The sequence below is a fragment of the Thalassophryne amazonica genome, chromosome 9 (genome assembly GCF_902500255.1).
Source record: "Thalassophryne amazonica chromosome 9, fThaAma1.1, whole genome shotgun sequence".
Lineage (NCBI taxonomy): Eukaryota > Metazoa > Chordata > Actinopteri > Batrachoidiformes > Batrachoididae > Thalassophryne > Thalassophryne amazonica.
Window position 1 is genome coordinate 17,991,467 of NC_047111.1, and position 19,490 is coordinate 18,010,956.

General features: G+C 41.8%; 1 protein-coding gene across 1 annotated transcript in view; it reads left to right on the forward strand.

The window, feature by feature from the left end:
• The first annotated feature begins 776 nt into the window (after positions 1-776).
• Positions 777-19,490, forward strand: part of ammecr1 (AMMECR nuclear protein 1) — a 36,791-nt gene continuing 18,077 nt past the window's right edge. The window contains exon 1 of the mRNA XM_034177709.1: positions 777-1,891. Within this exon, the coding sequence (XP_034033600.1) occupies positions 1,452-1,891 (440 nt within the window). The 5' untranslated portion in view covers positions 777-1,451. The remainder of the gene's footprint in view (positions 1,892-19,490) is intronic.

Consider the following 19,490-nt stretch of genomic DNA (forward strand, 5'->3'; position numbering starts at 1 on the left):
ATGGTCAATAAATATAAAATTGTCAGAAATATTAAAACTGTCCAGAAATAAAAAATGGTGAGAAATCGCTCTTAGTAAATTATTCTATAATTATGTATTGACCTGTTTGTAAAACTATGCTTGTTGATAAAAAGCGTTAAAAAAAATCACACATAATACATAAATAGAAATATAAAAATGATCCATAAACATAAAATGTCAAGAAATACAACTTTATCCAATCCAGTTTATTTATAGAGCACATTTAAAAACAACAAAGTTGACCAAAGCGCTGTAAAGACATAAACTAAATCAATCAATCAATAAATAAATAATCACACGATTTTATCATAATTAATACCTGAAATTTGCACTTTAGTGCGGCACTGCCAGTTATTTTCATGAAGAAAACCCTTCTTGAGTCTTTCTGCTGTGTTTTCCTGCCTCGGACGGTTTTTACGCATGTCGCGCAGAAAGTGTGCGCAGCCCGTTTTGTGAATCCGGTTCCGGCGTGTCGACGACACCGCTGCCTGGCGCACACTCACGGACCGATCACTGGGGCTTCTTTTTTTTCTTCCTTTTTTTTTTTTTTTCCAAACCGAACAGCCCTGAATGGTAGCAGCTGACAGCCGCCTGTCGGGCCGAGGGTTCCCGAACCCGGAGGATTTGGTGCCTCTCATGGACTCGAATGCGCTTCATGCGCGCGCCTGTGGACGGATGACAGCCTCCGAACAAACCCGCAGAGCAAACTTTCAGCTCTGCGTCTGACGTAGGTTGGTGTGTTATTCGGGGTTTTATTTTTTATTTCTGAACTGTTGTTATTTTCGGCGGTGGAGGACATGATGCAGGTGCGGAGTGCGGGTGTCTGAGATGAGCCGCTCGGCGCTGACGCGGTTCTGCGTGCCGTGCCAGCCCCGCATTGTCAGTCAGATGCCATTTTCCTCTGCCTGCGGAATTCCAGCGTCCTGGGCCTGCCCGCCCGCCCGTGCGATCAAAAGTTGGTGAGACTGTGAGCGATGACCGGCAGTCGGAGCTGAAGCTTTATGGGGAAGAAGAAGTGCGCTGCGGCTCGATCGGCTTCACATCTGGAGCGGCTGCAGCCGCCCGCGGCCTGCTCGGACCCGAGACTCGGAGGCGACCGACGGAGCCTCATGTAAAAGAGAAGCGGAGAAGGAGGAGGGTCGAACATTTCGCCGGGACTTATTTTTGGTGATCCACTGCCTGTTTGCTCCAAAGGAGGAGGAGGAGGAGGAGTGGAGGCGGAGGAGAGGGGGGTTTATGGATTTTGCGTAGCGAAGTCACGCATCCGTTAAAGGCAACGCCAGGGTGACATTGCAATCTTGGCTTATTTCGTCGCTGGACCTTAAATCTACCGAGGAGTGAAAGTGGAGTATTGTCCGTCATACGTGTCAGCGCAGTGGGATTTCTCCGTGTGGTCGGCGTTCCCCCCCACCCTTCCCGCGGTGACGGTTATGGGTCGGAAGCGGTGTGTCGGTGCAGATTGTTCCAAGATGGCGGCCGGGTGCTGCGGGGTGAAGAAGCAGAAGCTGTCGGGATCTCCCGGGTCGGGGGGTCCCGGCGGGGTGGGGGCGGCAGGAACCGGACATTGTGGATCGGATTTGGGGATCGGCTCCTCCGCGAGCGTTGCAGCGGCGGCGAACGCGAGCAGAGTCAACGGCCTGGGGGGACCCGGGGTTAATGTTAGCGGCGGCACCAACGCGCTGTCCCCGGCCGCGGCTGGGTACAACTCATCCGGCCTCTCCCCGAACCTCAGCCCGGGACCCGGCTCGGGAAGCGGAGGCAGAAAAATGGTGGTGTCGGCGGAGATGTGCTGCTTCTGTTTTGACGTGCTTTATTGCCATCTGTACGGATACCAACCTCCGAGAACACCCAGGTTTACAAACGATCCCTAGTGAGTAGCTCTTTTTTTTTTTGGTCACACATCACCTCTCAGCACACTGACCGCCTGCAGCTTTTGCTCGCAAACTGTGGCGTTAAAACAACTCTTTCCATTGCATTAAAACCGGATAAAAACAAGCGGTCGTTCGCCGCCCGATCTGAGTAAGTTTGAATTCGGGCCTTGTCGTGGCGTCCGGCCTAGCGGCTAGATAGGCTAACGCTAGCTTAGCTCCACCGCCACAATGGGAAGTTAAATATACAAATAAAGACCAGTTTTATCGAGAATGCCGCTGTATTCGCAACATTTTAGCTTTCAGATTTTCTCTTTAAAAAGCGGCTGCGATCATATTTTGTCCAACTGGACGAGCATTAGCCGAGCCTGTTTTTGCTGCTAGCTTAAAATATTAGCCACCGGATAAACTGTTTTTTTTATTTTATTTTTTATGTAAGTGAAGGTTTGACAAGTCGCGTCGAAAAGGCACGTTTTTGTTTTGATCCACGTGAGACAGATCGTTGAGTTGAAAAGACAAAAACCTGGACTTGAATCTTTTTTTTTTTCGATCTGCACTCAGTGAACTCTGCTTTGCCACATGCTAGGGTTAGCTTTGTTAGCCGGCTAAGCTACTTCGGGACGTAGCATTAACGCTCTTGTACTAAAGTATTTTTCTGTCAGTTGAATCAAAAAGGTTTTAAGGAACCCAGTTAGAAAATTGTACAGTTGCTTAATTCGTTTCAGACCACGATTTAAGTGTTTAGTCGAGTGTGTTGAGTTGAGCGTCATCCAACAAAGAAAAGTTGGTTACGCTACTAGTGTTAACAAACTCCAGTGAACTGTCACATCTGAAGTGTCAACAAAGCATTAAGAGTCAGTTTTTAACCTTTTGTGACATGCACCACATGCAATTTGTGTTTGTATAACCGAATTAACGTACTACTAATGGCAGATTTATGCCTTGAGGCTGGTGCGTCCTTCAGTGTGACATCCAGAAGCTATTACGAAGGGAAAAAATTAACTTTTTTATTAGCTAATTTTTTTTCTTTGGAGACTCAGACATCAGCAAAACTGCAGCCAGCTGAGCAGAGTGTACTTTATGATAAGGTGTTTGTCACTTCGGTGTGTTCAGTGACACTGCAGTGTAAATATTGTTAATCAGTTTAATGTGATGTAGGGGACGCACTGTTATTACTGTCTGATCTTTGTAGCTGTACTTCTGGTTGTATGCTAACCTGCACAGCCAGTGTCAAAAATACATCAAATAAGTGTAAACCACACTGGACAACCTCAGAAATAAATGAGTGAATGCATATTCTTTAGCACAACTTACACTGTTGGCGCGGAGGCTTAGCGGTTGGCACTGTTGCTTCACAGCAAGAAGGTCCTGCGATTGATTCCCACCTGGTTCTTTCTGTGTGGCATTTTTATTTCCTCCCCATGTGTGTGTGGGTTTAATTCCACTATCAAAACCATCCTCATTTAGGGTTCGCCCCTGACCAAAGCAGCACCTTTACATCTGGACACTGTTGTTGCCCACTCCTTGTGATTGGATTGTGTCTACCTGCAATTAGGATGGGTTAATCCTAATGACAATAAAGGTTCGTCTTCCACTACTATGCAGTGTTGCCAGACACAGATGATCATTTCTGGTCCAAAGGCTGTTCACAACCTGCCTTCAGCCTGCAAAATTAAATTCAAAACTGCCCAGTCTGGCAGCATTGCTCTTCTGCAATCAGGGATTTAAATACGTTGTCACTCTGCACATCATTTAAACAATCACAATATTTTTGTAGATTTATATATACCTATCTGTGTGTATTATACCAATAAGGAATGTTTAGGAGTGCAATGGTAAGAATAGGTGAAAGATGTAATGAATGAAATATTCTTTCCATTGTAAGATTGAAAAACTATTAATTATTTGTTTGATACAATGGCTGAAATAGATCCTTGTCATTTGAAAATATATTAATTTATAAACAAAGGACAGGGACTTACATTTTGGTGTATGTCACTGGTCCCTTTGATGTCAACAGATTCCAAACAGTCCAAAACGAATTTTATATAGCAGTCCAGTCCAATCCGAAATTGTTCAGTCAACTTGCAAAAACAATCCTGATGATGTAGTACATAGCTGATGCTGTCCATTGACTTCTTCGTGTACAGAATGTCATCTGCTTGTCTCAGTCCAGTGAAAAATTACGACAGAAATGTGTTGAGTTCTTCATCCCACAGCTGTTCCACTTCACCTGGAGACATTCCAGCAAATACTGCCAATGCCGCCAGGTTACTTACAACCTACTGGATTAGTTTTTTTGTGTTAGAAGAATGAACATGTCAATAAGCTTGTTCAAATCATTTTTGTCTCCAAAACAAACCACACCATGTTTGTTTTAAAGCTAAATGCCATTGCCGCAAGTATGACCGCACACGGTGGTCCGAGCGTGCAATAGCACAAAGCGTATAGTACCAAAATTACACACGAAATGGCACTATTGCACATTAAATGGTATACAAATAATGTTTGAGTTCAATGGTACAAATATTTCATGGGGTGAAAGTTGGAACAAACCACTCAACTCGGCTCGACTCATTGAATGGCATGTTCCAGCTTTCACCAAATGAAATATTCGTTCCATTGAAAGAATGTAAAAACATTCATTATTTGTTTTATATAACAGCTAAAATAGATCCTTGTCATTTGATATTTTATTAATTTATCAACAACAGAAAAGGGACTTACATTTTGGTTTTCCACTGCTGCTAAAGTCCAAATTGTGACATGTAGTCCAGTGATGCAGTGCACTGACTTCGGACTTCCATTAAAAACAGGCTTTGTGTAGTTCCTCAGTCCAGCCAAAAATCACGTCAGCTTTTCATCTGTACAGTTCTTAATGCATTCAGACAGCTTACAGCGGAGTGGAATTTTTGTGTGTGTGTGTGTGTGTGTTACAAGAATTAGCAGCGTCAGTTAGCTCAATCAACTTGTCTCAGTAGAGTTGTTGTCCCTGGTGCGTGCACACACAACTGGGTCGGCGCTTGTGCACACCTGTACTACCAAAAAAAACAAAAACAAAACCTACATCCTCAATGCAACGAAAAAAAAATCACGCCAGAAATTAGTCCAACTTTTCATTCTAACGTCATTCTAGCCTCCAGACAGCACAGTGGATTTCTTTTTTGTGTGTGTGTGTGTGTGCGTTGTGTGTGTGCGCGCACGCACAGAGTGCAGTGGTACCAAATGTATGGAAACAAATTTGCACTCTAAATTTAACCAAACTGCACTCTAAATGCAATGCAGCACAAATGGGACAAATAATCCATGTCATGTGACATACAAAGCACCAATCAAATGACAAGGATCCACTCAGCCATTATATAAAACGCAATGTCAAATGGTATGACTAATCCATGTTGCGTGATATACAAACCACCAAATGACAATGATCTATTCAGGTGTTCGGGGGTGTGATTCTTCTGGATAAGTCCGAATTTGCTGACCCGTAAATGAGGCTCTCATAAATCATTGAAATCCGCTTTTTTGGGGGGGTCAGTGCACACAGTCTGTGAGTCATAACCACAAAATTAGGAGCAAAATTACAAAAATGAGTGAGGAACATGACTCTGCTGGGAGGAGCTTTTTTTTCAGTCGGCTGGGGGAGCCAGAGGCCTACAGACCCGGTCAGCGAGAGATGGCAGTCAGTTGGTGTGATTCGAGCAGACGCACTAAATCCGAAATTCCTCTTTAAGATATATTTACACTCACCCAGTTTGAGCAACGAAACTTTAGCAAATTGTACTCCTCAAAATGTGTCTGTGTGAATAAATCAAGTGAACCCTTTCTTCTTCTGGCGTTTAACGGCAGTTGGCATCATTATTGTTGCATTGCTGCCACCTTCTGCATCAGTCTGTTACAGCAGTACTAAATCCTCTCGTTGAGTCCAGTGTCTTTCAAGTATTTAAAAAGCCAACGCTTCCCTCTCCCACTTGACTCTGTCTAAAATACTTCCTACAAAAACTTATTTCAGGCCTATTCTTCTAAATTCTGAGAGAAGCTCTTGTTTTCTCTGGAACATTTATCACATGAGGACATGCTGCACTGTCTCTGGCTGTGTCGTTCAGCTAGCTATTGAAAATAAAAGACAATACACTTGCCCTCTGCTTTGGAAAGACTAACACTGATGTCTGTTTTTTTTTGTGTGTGTGCGCGTGCATGCACACGAGGGTTCAAGCATGATCGGTGTAAACGCACGTCATTCAAATCCATATAGTTAAAAAAAATATATATATATATATAAAAGGGTCGGTTTATTATCTAAGAGACCTCGTATATACCGTATATAGAATTTATCGCATACCCCTTGGTAAACACTCTTCCAAAATGGGATGAACTTGCACTACTTTCTCATAGACGGATGCAGAAATAAAATGTTAATGTTGGGCACTGCAAGAAAAAAAAGGAGATAGAAACCTCAGCTGACTGGTGGGGAGAGGAGCAGAAAACAACAAACCCAAAATCTTCCGGTATTTTCCTGGTTACTGGCGTGCCGCTCCTGTCACCGGCGCACACATGTATCTGTGGATTGTGGCGGGAAACTCACACCGACTCATGAACATACAAACTGCACAGAAAGGAAATGGACTTTGGTGGAATTGAACCGAGACCCTTTTGCTGTGAGCCATGAGTGCAGGTTTTCGGGTTATTTCAATCCTGTAAACCAGCATACAGCTGTTCAGTATAATTGATTATTTTTCATTTTGTATACAGCATTCCCAATTTGTGTGTGTTAACTGGGGGTACACGTACCCACTGGTCATAAGCATTTGGGGTACAGCAAAAAATGATCGCAATAATTCACTAAAAATGAATACTGTTGCTTTATCTCTTATTTGTAAACTGCAAACACAGAATTTGGACGCTGGGCCGCGAGGGGAGTTGATCTGTTAGGAAATAATTCTGTGATGGTCACAGTCTCATGATATTATGAGACGATAACAGAGGAACTGAGAAACAGCTGAGACAAAGACCAACTGAAGAAACAAGAAAGTGCACGGCCACATTAACTGAGAACTGATCTAAAAAAAAACAATTCCTGAACAAAAATGACACGACTCAATAAATAATGAATACATTAAAATCTATCTGGCTTGGTGACAGACTGGAGTCCTGTCCAGGGTGACCCCACCTCTCACCCAGTGACTGCTGGGATAGGCTCCAGCTCCCCTGTGACCCTCAGGGACTGAATGTAAGCTTAAAAATAATAAAATCAGCTGTTACTGAAATATAAACATTTGCCTTTTACTTGACAAATACTGTTCCAGTCAGTCGTATAGTTTAAAATGTGTTAACTGTCCAAATCTGTGCAGTGTCGTAGTTAAACAGTAATAACTGTCATGCATGACCTCCCCCTTGGCGATAAATGACTGAGTGGACCAAAAAACAAAACACAAGGTGGCAGGTTTGTGCACCTTTTTCTTTGTTGTGATTGCTGAAAAACATGGATTTGTCTCCACAGTAAACTTTGTTTAGTTTCGGCACGGCCGGTGTTGCAGACCAAACCCCCCCCCCCCCCCCCCCAAATGGCCCCCCTTTTGCATATGCGCATGCACGCAACAGTGGTGACGTGTATTGTTTATTTTCAGGAAAATTGCTCCCCCCTGGCGCTTTGCTGCCGAAGGAATAAGACACTTGCTATACATACATTTTTTTCAATGTGGAAATCTGATTGTCATAAATTAAAAGGATCTATTATGCTCATAATTTTTAAATGTGACAATCTGATCATGTCATAGTATTAATAAAATAAAAGGATGTATTAGGCTCATCATTTTTAAATGCAACAATCTGATCGTGTCATAATATTAATAACTTAGAAGGATCTATTACGCTATTTATTTTTAAATGCGATGCAAAACCATGTTGCACCACGGCACTTATAATAGTTTTGTTACAAATCAATACATATGGCTTAGTAACGTAAGACTGTGTCGCACCACAGTGCTTTTTTTTTCGAGCCTCTCGCCACTCCAACCCGCATGAAGGTGGAATGATAAAGTGTTTGAAAAATTTAAAAACACAAAAACTTACTTCACTGCCCTCGTCTGGATTTTGGTAAAACCAGCGGGGTAAGTGAAATCCTTCAAATACAGCTTAATCACCTCCATTAGCTCATCAAAACTCCGTCGTCCAAACCTCCGTCGTAATCACCTCCATCAGTTCACTGTAGGCACTAACAGTCTTTCCGCCATCCAAAACACTCTGTTCAGTGGCATCCATTTATTTATATATATATATATATATATATATATATATATATATATATATATATATATATATATATATATATATATATATATATATATATATATATACGAGGTCTGTCAATAAAGTATAGGTCCTTTTATTTTTTCAAAAACTATATGGATTTCATTCATATGTTTTTACGTCAGACATGCTTGAACCCTCGTGCGCATGTGTGAGTTTTTCCACGCCTGTCAGTGACGTCATTCGCCTGTGAGCACTCCTTGTGGGAGGAGTCGTCCAGCCCCTCATCGGAATTCCTTTGTCTGAGAAGTTGCTGAGAGACTGGCGCTTTGTTTGATCAAAATTTTTTCTAAACCTGTGAGGCACATCGAAGTGGACACGGTTCGAAAAATTAAGCTGCTTTTCGGTGAAAATTTTAACGGCTGATGAGAGATTTTGAGGTGATACTGTTGCTTTAAGGACTTCCCACGGTGCGAGACGTTGCGCAGCGCTCTCAGGCGCCGTCGTCAGCCTGTTTCAAGCTGAAAACCTCCACATTTCAGGCTCTATTGATCCAGGATGTCGTGAGAGAACAGAGAAGTTTCAGAAGAAGTCGGTTTCAGCATTTTGTCTGGATATTCCACTGTTAAAGGAGATTTTTTTTAATGAAAGACGTGCGGGCGGATTGCAGCGTCGGCTCGCAGCCGCCGCGACGCTCCGCCACAGGAAAAACATCTCTGTTGGAAGACTTAAGGACAAGTTGGAACATGCCCAACTGTTAAACAATTTCTCATATACTCACTCCACTGAAAGCCATCAAAAGCTGCCTGGATTTTACAAATGGTTATCAACACGGAGGTGTTTTTCCTCTGCCGCCGCACCGCGCCGGCTGCGTCCCGACGCGCGGACCCGTCCGCACGTCTTTCATTAAAAAAATCTCCTTTAACAGTGGAATATCCGGATAAAATGCTGAAACCGACTTCTTCTGAAACTTCTCTGTTCTCTCACAACGTCCTGGTTCAATAGAGCCTGAAATGTGGAGGTTTTCAGCTTGAAACAGGCTGACGACGGCGCCTGGGACCGCTGCGCGACGTCCCGCTGCGTGGGAAGTTCTTACAGTGACAGTATCACCTCAAAATCTCTCATCAGCCGTTAAAATTTTCACCGAAAACCAGCTTAATTTTTCGAACCGTGTCCACTTCGATGTGCCTCACAGGTTTAGAAAAAATTTTGATCAAACAAAGCGCCAGTCTCTCAGCAACTTCTCAGACAAAGGAATTCTGACGAGGGGCTGGACGACTCCTCCCACAAGGAGTGCTCACAGGCGAATGATGTCACCGACAGGCGTGGAAAAACTCACGCATACGCACGAGGGTTCAAGCATGTCTGACGTAAAAACATATGAATGAAATCCATATAGTTTTTGAAAAAAATAAAAAGGACCTATACTTTGACAGCCCTCGTGTGTGTGTATGTATATGTATGTGTGTATGTATATGTATGTGTGTATGTATATGTATGTGTGTATGTATATGTGTGTGTGTATATATATATTAGGGGTGGGCAAACATAAAAAATCTTAATCGCATTAACTCAATGACTTTCTGTGATTAATCATGATTAATCGCATAGTATATGTGAAACCCAAAAATGAATTCAAAAGCCGCTTAAAAGCACAGTTTTATTTGAAAATGTAAATGAACATTGCATAAATTTGAAAATGTAAATTTCAACTGAAACACACTAATGAAATCAAATATAAAACCACTGGCAGGTCATTTGTTATCCTGTTTCATATCAAAATAACAATATTCATGTCCATGACTAAATGTACTAAAACAAATGCATCACAATTGTACACATACCACAATTTGATATGTGTACAATTGTGATGTACTTGTTTTAGTATATTTAGATTTTGTTGTGATTTGGCACTATATAAGCCGATTAAACTGAATTGAAATTGAACATTTTATTGAGTCTTAAAGTAAATAAATATGAATTTGGTCACTGGATCCTTAAACTTTGTACATAATGAACTCTACATGGTGAATCCTTGATCTCTGGACATAAATAGGAATAAACAAAATCTGTAGTTTTTGTCAAAAGCATTTCCTTTCAGACATTGGCATGAATGTGTTTCCATATATCTGAGCTGAGCTCTTACAGCTGCTGTGCTTCACTTCAGGATGTAATTTGAAAAGAAAATACAGCACGTTTCATTTTGGGAGGAAAAAAAAAAACGTTTTAGTCGATTGTAGTTTCTTGTCTGTATTACATTTGGAAAGAGGTGTCATTTTATTTAAAGCGGCGATTCATTTTGAAGTTATTAATTCCGACTGGACTCTGTCTCAACCGCGCAGCGTTTCGAGCTGTGTGAACGGAACGGAGGACGATTCTCGTTTCTTGACAGCAACAAGACAAGAGTCCCAGTTAGTGACTTTAATCCACACAAAAGTGACTGACGATATTTTAATGGCTTTGCGAGGGGTTAAGAAGTGGCTTGCCGTTTCTGAAGAACAGTGAATCAAAGAACCAACGAGCTACTGGATCGAAGCATTGCTTCAATGGTTCATGGTTTCAAAGTGGAGCCGCACTGCAGAAATAGTTTATTACAGACCAAACCCTGAATATCCGACTTTATTTGTACGTCCGTATGACTGAAACTCGAAAAATTCATATCATTTACGGACTATAGGTTGACATGAAAACCACCGAAAAGCTGTGTACACCGCGGGGACACGTTCGGCTATTCGAGATTATTCAAGATTTTTTTTTTTACCGATGACAAACGATTCCTAAAAAAAATTTGACCGATGCAGCTGCATCGGTCCAAACCGGTCTGGATCCGGGCCTGATCCTGTAGAACTTTGTACCGAAAATGTCCATTCAAAAGTTCGGCGTCTTTCTGCATTTTGTTTTGTTGTGCATTGCATAGCCTGTACTTTTCTCGATCCTCGTGTCGTTTTCTGTGTGAACTCAGCTATCAGCAGGAAGCAGCAGCATAAGCTCGCCCCCGACTGACGCTTTCAAAATAAAAGGCAACGAGCAACGGTCATAAAAGGCTAAAAAAAAAACAAACAAAAAAAACCAAACGCAGCGTTAAGGGGAGGAACAAAATTGTCGGAGATAATGACCTCAATAATTAATGCAACGTTAGCGCGTTAACATTGCCCAGCCCTAAATAAATATATATATATATATATATATATATATATATATATATATATATATATATATAGCGAAAAACCCAGGGGGGACTAACTTTCCTGAAAATAAATAATAGCATATGCAAAAATGTAAACTGGTTTTTAGGGGGGACCATTCGGTCTGCCACACATGATTTAAAATGCTGTAAAAAAAGAAAAATTATTTTTATTTTTTTTAGAAATCGGTACTTAAAACATCACTGAAATATGAAATCAGCACATTAATTAATGGTACTTGTACATGTTATATGTGCACCTTTTATGTTTTAACATGTCAACAAAGATTATAACAAATGATAAAATTTGTATAGTCTCATTTAGAAGAGTGAAATAAATAAAAATAATAAAAAAATAAATTTAAATCAATATGTCTATTTAAACCCCCCAAAAAATATCAAAAGTCAGGACTTTTTAACAAATAGTCTATTTATTTATTTATTAAATCTGGGCACAGTATGTGACGTGTTGCGCGCATCACAAAGCACAAACACATCTACCAAATGTGTCTTTATGTGGCTTCTGGGAGCACGTAGTGAATGGTGACAGCAGATCTTGGTGTGTGTCCATAATACACTACACTCTGTGACAGATTTTCATCCCGAGGCGAGCAACATCATGACACTCAGTTGTTTCACCGACAGTCAAGCAGATGTGACTGAATGGACTCCACAGCCTTCGTGAGATGTCTGGTAAATTAGTGCGTGAGGGGAAAAAAAATGAAGTTTTAAAAATGTTTACATTTCGGAGAAGGTAGCTAATTATTTACTCGTTAAGGATTTCTTCTACTCACGGTGCCATCTGAATCTGTGTGTGCCGGCATGCAAACGATGTTCCAATTTTGCGTGCATGTTCATATTTGTGCATGAATCATGCACTAGTGTGTGAATGGGGATACTGATATTTTGATAACTTTCATACTTTTCAGTAGTTTGTTTTTTGAGTGCACCGTGTGTGTGTGTGTGTGTGTGTGTGTGTGTACGCATGTTCAGTTGTATGTACAAGGAGGCCAACTGTCAAAAAAGACAAAACTGACACTTCTGAAGTCTGTTCAATAATCTCAGTATTGACATATGACTAATAAAAACAAAAGACTAATTTTATTTTTCCTTTCATATTTTAGCATTCACTTGCATAACGAGAAGCAAACTTGTTTCAAATAATGTCCAATAACGTGGTCTAGAATTATGGTAAATAACAGTATTTTATCTCAATGCTTTAAAAAGTTTTTACAAAAAAGTAGCTAGCCAAAGTTGTCAGGAGTGTAACACAATGTACAGTCATGATTATTATTCCTGTACCACCAATGATTTCTGTATTCTTTCAGGCGTGGTATGAAGGAAGAGAATCAAAGAAGAAAACCCTCCAGCAATTATAGACAGATGTGATATTTTAAATATGTTAGGAGTGTAACGCCCTGACTCTTATCAGTGTTACACTCACAACAATTTTTTGTCATAACTTTTTAAAGCATTGAGATAAATTAGTTATTTACCATAATTCTGGACCTCGTTGGAAATTAATTGAAACAAGTTCGCTTCTCCTTATGTAAGTGAAAGCTAAAATATGTAGGGAAAAATAACAATTTGTTTTTTAAATTATGCGTAATTGTAACTATGATTTTTGCCGTATTTGAGCAACACTGCCGTAATGTGCATGTTTAATACATGGTTAATGTACAGGTTGTAATACAGCTTCAGTGCTGAAGAATATATGAAACCACCTCAGTGTTTCACTTTCGAACTTTAGAAAACCAACGCAAACCTCCTCCAGCAGTGTAATATGCTGTTGTAACCCAAAGACCCTCCACACAAAGTGTTCAAGCCTGTTCTTTGTTTTTGACAGGCTTTGTCAAAAAGTGGAGAGATGAGTGATGACATAACCTTTGCCCTCTTGTCATTTTGGCAGATGGAAAGTATTCAGTGCTTGTTGTAGAAGTTGGAATGCAAAAGTAACCCTTTTTCTTTTTTTGCATTTATATTTGCCTGAATAATCTATGAAGATTGATTCCAGCATGCTGGCCTTTGAAAGAAAATTTGAAAAGTTGTGTAAATCTGGACAATCTTTTGTTTTCCACATCCATTTAAATTGTTTTTAGAATCAGTAACCCTCCAAAGGAAAACCTTTGAACACCCAAACAGGAGAGGCGGTAAAAGTTCAGACTGGCTGGTGGATACAACATAATGATTTGAGGATAAGATGGTGTACTTCTAGTGTGTCCGTGTCAGATGTTCTTTTTTCCGTACTTGGAATGTCTGGATTCACACACAAATGAGTCACCAGCGTTCTTTCTCACTGCCCTGGAAAAACTCCTCCCAGGTTCAGTGAATCCTCCAGTTGAATCATTGAAGAGATGGATGAATAAATAACAATAATTCTGTTTTAAGTAAAGAGTCCCTTAAAATTAGAAATGCTCGGCAAGAATCCAAACTCTCATGGCGACACATTAGCGCCAAAGCACTTGCACAGTAAAACAAGCATTTGCCAGTGTATTATATTAATTCATGTGTGTAGATATTAACTGCGAGCGCGTAAATTATCTCTGCACGCACTCAGAGGAAACTGCTCCCTGAGCGCGGAGGAATATATGACCAGCGTGCCAAATAACCACTCAAAAATCACCCCACTCTTGAAGTGATTTTCTGCTTTCGCGCGAAACGTTTGGCACAATGGGGAGGAAAGCAGGGTGGGTACTGGCTCTGCTGTGATTGGTCATTTCTGGAGAGTGAGATTTGATTGACAGTCCTCCTCTCAGACATGGAAGTCTGCTGAAATGAGCCACTTTTCTCGTTCATCACAAATGTCCAAATTCAGTCAAGAGTTTCTTACCTGAAGGAACCTTTGCCCATACACTGTTGTCTTCTTCGTTCCTTTGCCCAGATGCCGTTGTCTGAGAGGAGAGCTGTCAATCAAAGCATCAAGATAAAAATGCCCCCCCACCCTTTGTGCTAGATGTTTCGAGCGAGACAGCAGAAATCCACTTAGCATGAGCAGAAATCAACTTTGAGAGCGCGGGGTGATCTTGGAGTGGTTGTTTGGCTGCGCTGCTCATATATCCCTCCTCGCTCACAGCACTTTTTTCCTACCAGAGGAGCAGTTTCCTCTGACTGCACGCACAGAAACAGTTTGCGTGCTTGCAGTTAATATCTAGATGTGTGAAATAATATAATACACCCGCAAATGCATGTTTTATCGCGCAAGTGCTTTGGCACTAATGTGTCGCCATACACTTTGGCTTCGTGTTGTAGAGGCATCGCGGCTGACTAGTCGGTTGGTCTGAGTTATGGTTATTGTTCATGTTGGGGAAGGTGAAGGTGGCAGTGGACAAGCCTAAGAGTAACATTTCTTATTTCATTCTAGGGATCTGTACCCATTCATGGTTTTATCGGAGTACCAGTACATTTGACACATGTACTGGTATTCTTGTTCCCACATTTCGATGTATCAGCGCTGTAAACGGCGAGCTGTTAGTTTGCTGTTTTGTGCAGCAGGTTGAGTCTCAGCACAGTAGCGACACAACAAACGAGCAGCACATCCGCTGTGTTTTAGAAACATTAAATGCTTTGCTTTCTTTCAAACTCTGTGCGCGTTGTCTGGCTGTTTTAGCGCTGCTCCGACAGCAGCTAACAACGGCACAGCAGCATATGTGCGGAGAGTTTAAAAAACAATGCTAACGCTTTCTTTAAAAAATGCGTGGTCTTTTTCTGAGAATGGCACAAGATGAAAAGCACGGATAAAACCATCTTACCTGCCAGTTAGGTTCCACGTACTAAGTGCACGACTCACGAGTTCTCCATTCTTTGGTCAGGTTAGACCTTACTTGTGTGAATCGCCTTGAGGCAACTTTGTTGTGATTTGGCGCTATATAAATGAAAATAAAATGAAAATTCTTCCTAATCACTGCCAGAGGCTTAGCCAGAGGGCCAGAGTTTGAGAGGCGGGGTTCACCCCGGACAGGCCATTAAGGTCTCCGGTTCATCTAACCTGCGTGTCTTTAGAGGTGGGATGAAGTCTGATCGCCCAGAGGGAACCCACATAAACACGCAAACGCCACACGCAAAGGACCAGGCAGGAACCAGTCCTATGACGTTCTTGCTGTGAGACAACAGTGCTAACCGCTAATCCACTGTGCTGCCACAGTGTTTATTTAGCAGCTAATTTACAGCTTTAATTAATGGTTCGTGTTTTATTTGATGCAACGTATCAGTTCAGCAATCAAAGCAAATCCAGACCCACACCCCTGGAATGTAACAAAATAAGTGAAATAGCTGCTGTGGGGCAAAAAGCAGCAGCAGAAGATGGACCGGCACAAACCCCTGGAATTTTTTCCACCGCTGCCTTATCTCCCACGTGATGTGAACTCAGCATCAGAGCCGGTCAGGCCGTCCACCATAACTGTAAATAAACACCAGCACAAGTGTGTGATGTCACCGGGCGAAAGGTCTCCACATGCTGTCTTTTTGTGAAATCACGCTAACCAGTGGAGCAATTCCTGTGAATGTGACTTCATATGTTGTTTCATAAGTCGTGCTCATGAATGACAAAATATTCAAATGTTCTTAAGTCATGTTTGTTTAAAGATGCTGATTTTCTTCAAGACTCCCTGAACTCAGCAGACCGGCCTGTTACAGTAGTGTTGTTGTTGTTGCTGTTGTTTTATAAATGCTTTCAGGACTGAGTATTCATATTTGACCCTGAAATTGACAATCAGGGTGTGAGATCACCTCCCCTAATATGGGAGGCCCCCGCTCCCCAATTTAAAAAAACAAAACAAAAATGACAACAACGGGATTTTAATTTGTGAAATGGTTCATGCCTACTCTGCACCTCTAAGCTGTTTGTCACACTCGGTTTGGGCTCATGTGCTCGGGGTTCTCTCCAGAAATTTTTAGTATAGTGGTGCTGTTGGCAGTTATCACCTGAGGCGTCGCATGTTGCTCTGCCTTGGTTGACTAGCTATGGGGTTTTATACCTCTAAAACTTTCAACTGTAAAATAAACCGTTAATTTCTCAATTTATCAGTAGCTACGCAGACAGGAGCTCTGGATTATGTATTGAAAGATTTTGATTGAGTTTTTGTCTTTCAGTGAGAGACGCTGTGCTGTGCTCTGCTCTCCTACTCTGAGCTGTAGCCACACACATGGCTGTGGGCTGAGTGCAGGGGAGGGGAGAACAAGCACACACTATTGTTTTTATTGTAATACTGTCCTGTGCAAAGTCCAACTGTTTCTCAATTAAATGTATTCAAAGTCACTGTGAAAAACAGGCCTGGATTCTGAAGAACTTCTCTTGCAGGAGATCCATCTGTTCTGAACCTTGAACAATGGACTAAAACAGTTTTTATAAAACACAACATGGGTGTAACAAAGGCGGACCATATTTTGCAAAATCCTTCCCTTATTGGTCTCCGTGGGCATTAGAGGGAGGTCCAGCCCTTCCCCATCACCCACGCAATAACGGAACATATTGTAATTAATATTGTAACTTTTTGTTATAAGTGGCAAAATCTGTTCAACCGAGTTCAGCATGCACATTTAGGCAAATAACAGACTAAAAGTACACCAAACTAAGAATATAACCTTTTAAGTAAAGTAATTATGTAATACCTAAACAAATAGCAAAGAAAACAAAATAATATTTAAACACACAAATATATCTGACACTATAATGGTGCAATGATAAGAGTATAATGGTGAAAAACCATTATTCCATTGTCTGGGGAGAACCCTGTATACTGGTGCCACACATTGCTGCATCCACCACACTCTGAAACCGCTCTGAGGCCTGGATGGCAACCACCAAGGCAAGCAACTGGTGCGTTGCCACCTCTCGAAAGTTGTCAGTATCTCGTGCAGCCAGGTGTGGGTATCGTTCATTCATTCATTCATTTTCTGCTGTTTTTTTTTTTTTTTTAATGGCAAATGGACTGCATTTATATAGCGCTTTTTCATCTGCATCAGACACTCAAAGCGCTTTACAATTATGCCTCACATTCACCCCGATGTCAGGGTGCTGCCATACAAGGTGCTTACTACACACCGGGAGCAATAGGGGATTAAAGACCTTGCCCAAGGGCCCTTAGTGATTTTCCAGTCAGGTGGGGATTTGAACCGAGGATCTTCTGGTCTCAAGCCCAACGCCTTAACCACTAGACCATCACCTCCCACCATCATATTTTTTCATAGGCTTGTTTATTGAGGTTACAAAGACACATAAGAATCATAAAAAACAGAAACCGTGACACGAGAGGGGCGATAATGTACCCTCCACCAACATCGTTGGGGGAATAAGTCGAGGCCAAACCTCCAAGGTGTCTCCATCTTTGCAGCAGCTCCCTGTGTAATCAGATTTTTTAATTCCATATAAATCCAGTAACTAAACTATCTAATTTATGAAAGAATGACTGGTAAGGAAAGATAGGACAGTTTGGGGACTGTGTTCATATTAAAGCAATGAACCTGAACTATCAGGAATAAAGGCAGTAATGACCATGTTTTATTCAAAGAGGTCCTCAAACTTTTTTCCTCAAATTACACCTAAATACGAGGTCTGTTAGAAAAGTATCCAACCTTATTATTTTTTTCAAAAACCATATGGATTTGAATCACGTGTGATTACATCAGACATGCTTGAACCCTCGTGGGCATGCGAGAGTTTTTTCACGCCTGTCCGTTACGTCATTCGCCTGTGGGCAGTCTTTGAGTGAGGAGTCGCCCACCCTCTCGTCGTTTTTTCATTGTTTAGGAATGGCTCAGAGACTGCTGCTTTGTTTGATAAAAAATTTTTCAAAAACTGTAACCATTCGATAAATTCAGCTGGTTTTCGGAAAAAATTTTAATGGGTGATGAGATTTTGGTCTGGTAGTGTCGCTTTAAGGATGGCCCACGGCACCTGACGGCGATCTGCGCTTCGAGGCGGCAGCGTCTCACCGTTTCAAGTTGAAAACTTCCACATTTCAGGCTCTGTTGACCCAGGAAGTCGTCAGAGAACAGAGAACTTTCAGAAGAAGTTGGCATGAGGAGTTTATTTGGACATTCCATTGTTAACGGACATTTTGTAATGAAAGAACATGCGGGCAGAGTCGCATGTCGGGCCGGACCCGACCGCGGGGGGTCGCGACAGGAAAAACACCTCTGTTGGAAAACTTAACGGGCAAGTTGGAACATGCCCAAGCTGTTAAACAATTTCTCAGTTACTCACTTGTTGAAAGCCATCAAAAGCCGCCTGAATTTTACAAATGGTTTTCAACACGGAGGTGTTTTTCCTGTCGCGGCGCACACAGATTCGCCGAGTCGTCACGGAAACGACTCGGCGAATTTGCGCGCACATCTTTCATTACAAAATGTCCTTAAACAGTGGAATGTCCGCATAAAGTCCTCATGCCGGCCTCTTCTGAATCTTCTCTGTTCTCTCACGACGTCCTGGGTGAATTAAGCCTTAAATTAGGATGTTTTCAGGTCGAAACAGGCCGACGACGGCGCCTGGAAGCGCTGCGCGACGTCCCGCTCCGTGGGAAGTCCTTACAGCGACAGAAACACCCCATAATCTCTCATCAGCCGTTAAACTTTTCACCGAAAACCAGCTAAATTTCTCGAATAGTGTCCACTCGGATATTCCTCACAGGTCCAGAAAACATTTTGATAAAGCAACGCGCGCCGTCTCGAGCAGCGTGTGAAACAAAGGAATACAGCCGAGAGGGCTGAACCACATCTCACTCAAGGCATGCTCACAGGGAAAAGACGTCACCGACACGCGTGAAAAAACTCACGCATGCGCACAAGGGTTCAAGCATGATTGGTGTAATCGCACGTCATTCAAATCCATATAGTTAAAAAAATAAATAAAAGTGTCGGTTTCTTATCTAATACACCTCGTATGTCAAACCATATGGAAAATCTTCTTACTGGCTGCATCAGTTAAAGGAAACGACTTGCTTTTGTCCAAATTAAGTTTTCCTGAAATGCAACCAAAACAATGAAGAATGTAAAGGGCAGCTGGGACCCAAACTTATGGCCCAGTCACACGGCACACGACGATTCCTGAACGAAGGGAAAAAGTAAAAAACGTTACAATTCATTGAGAAAAGGTGGACGAAAGAGCTTTTATCACCGAACAATCTGCGAAGCAAGCGCGCAAAAGGGACGAAAGAGGAACTTAACAAAACCGA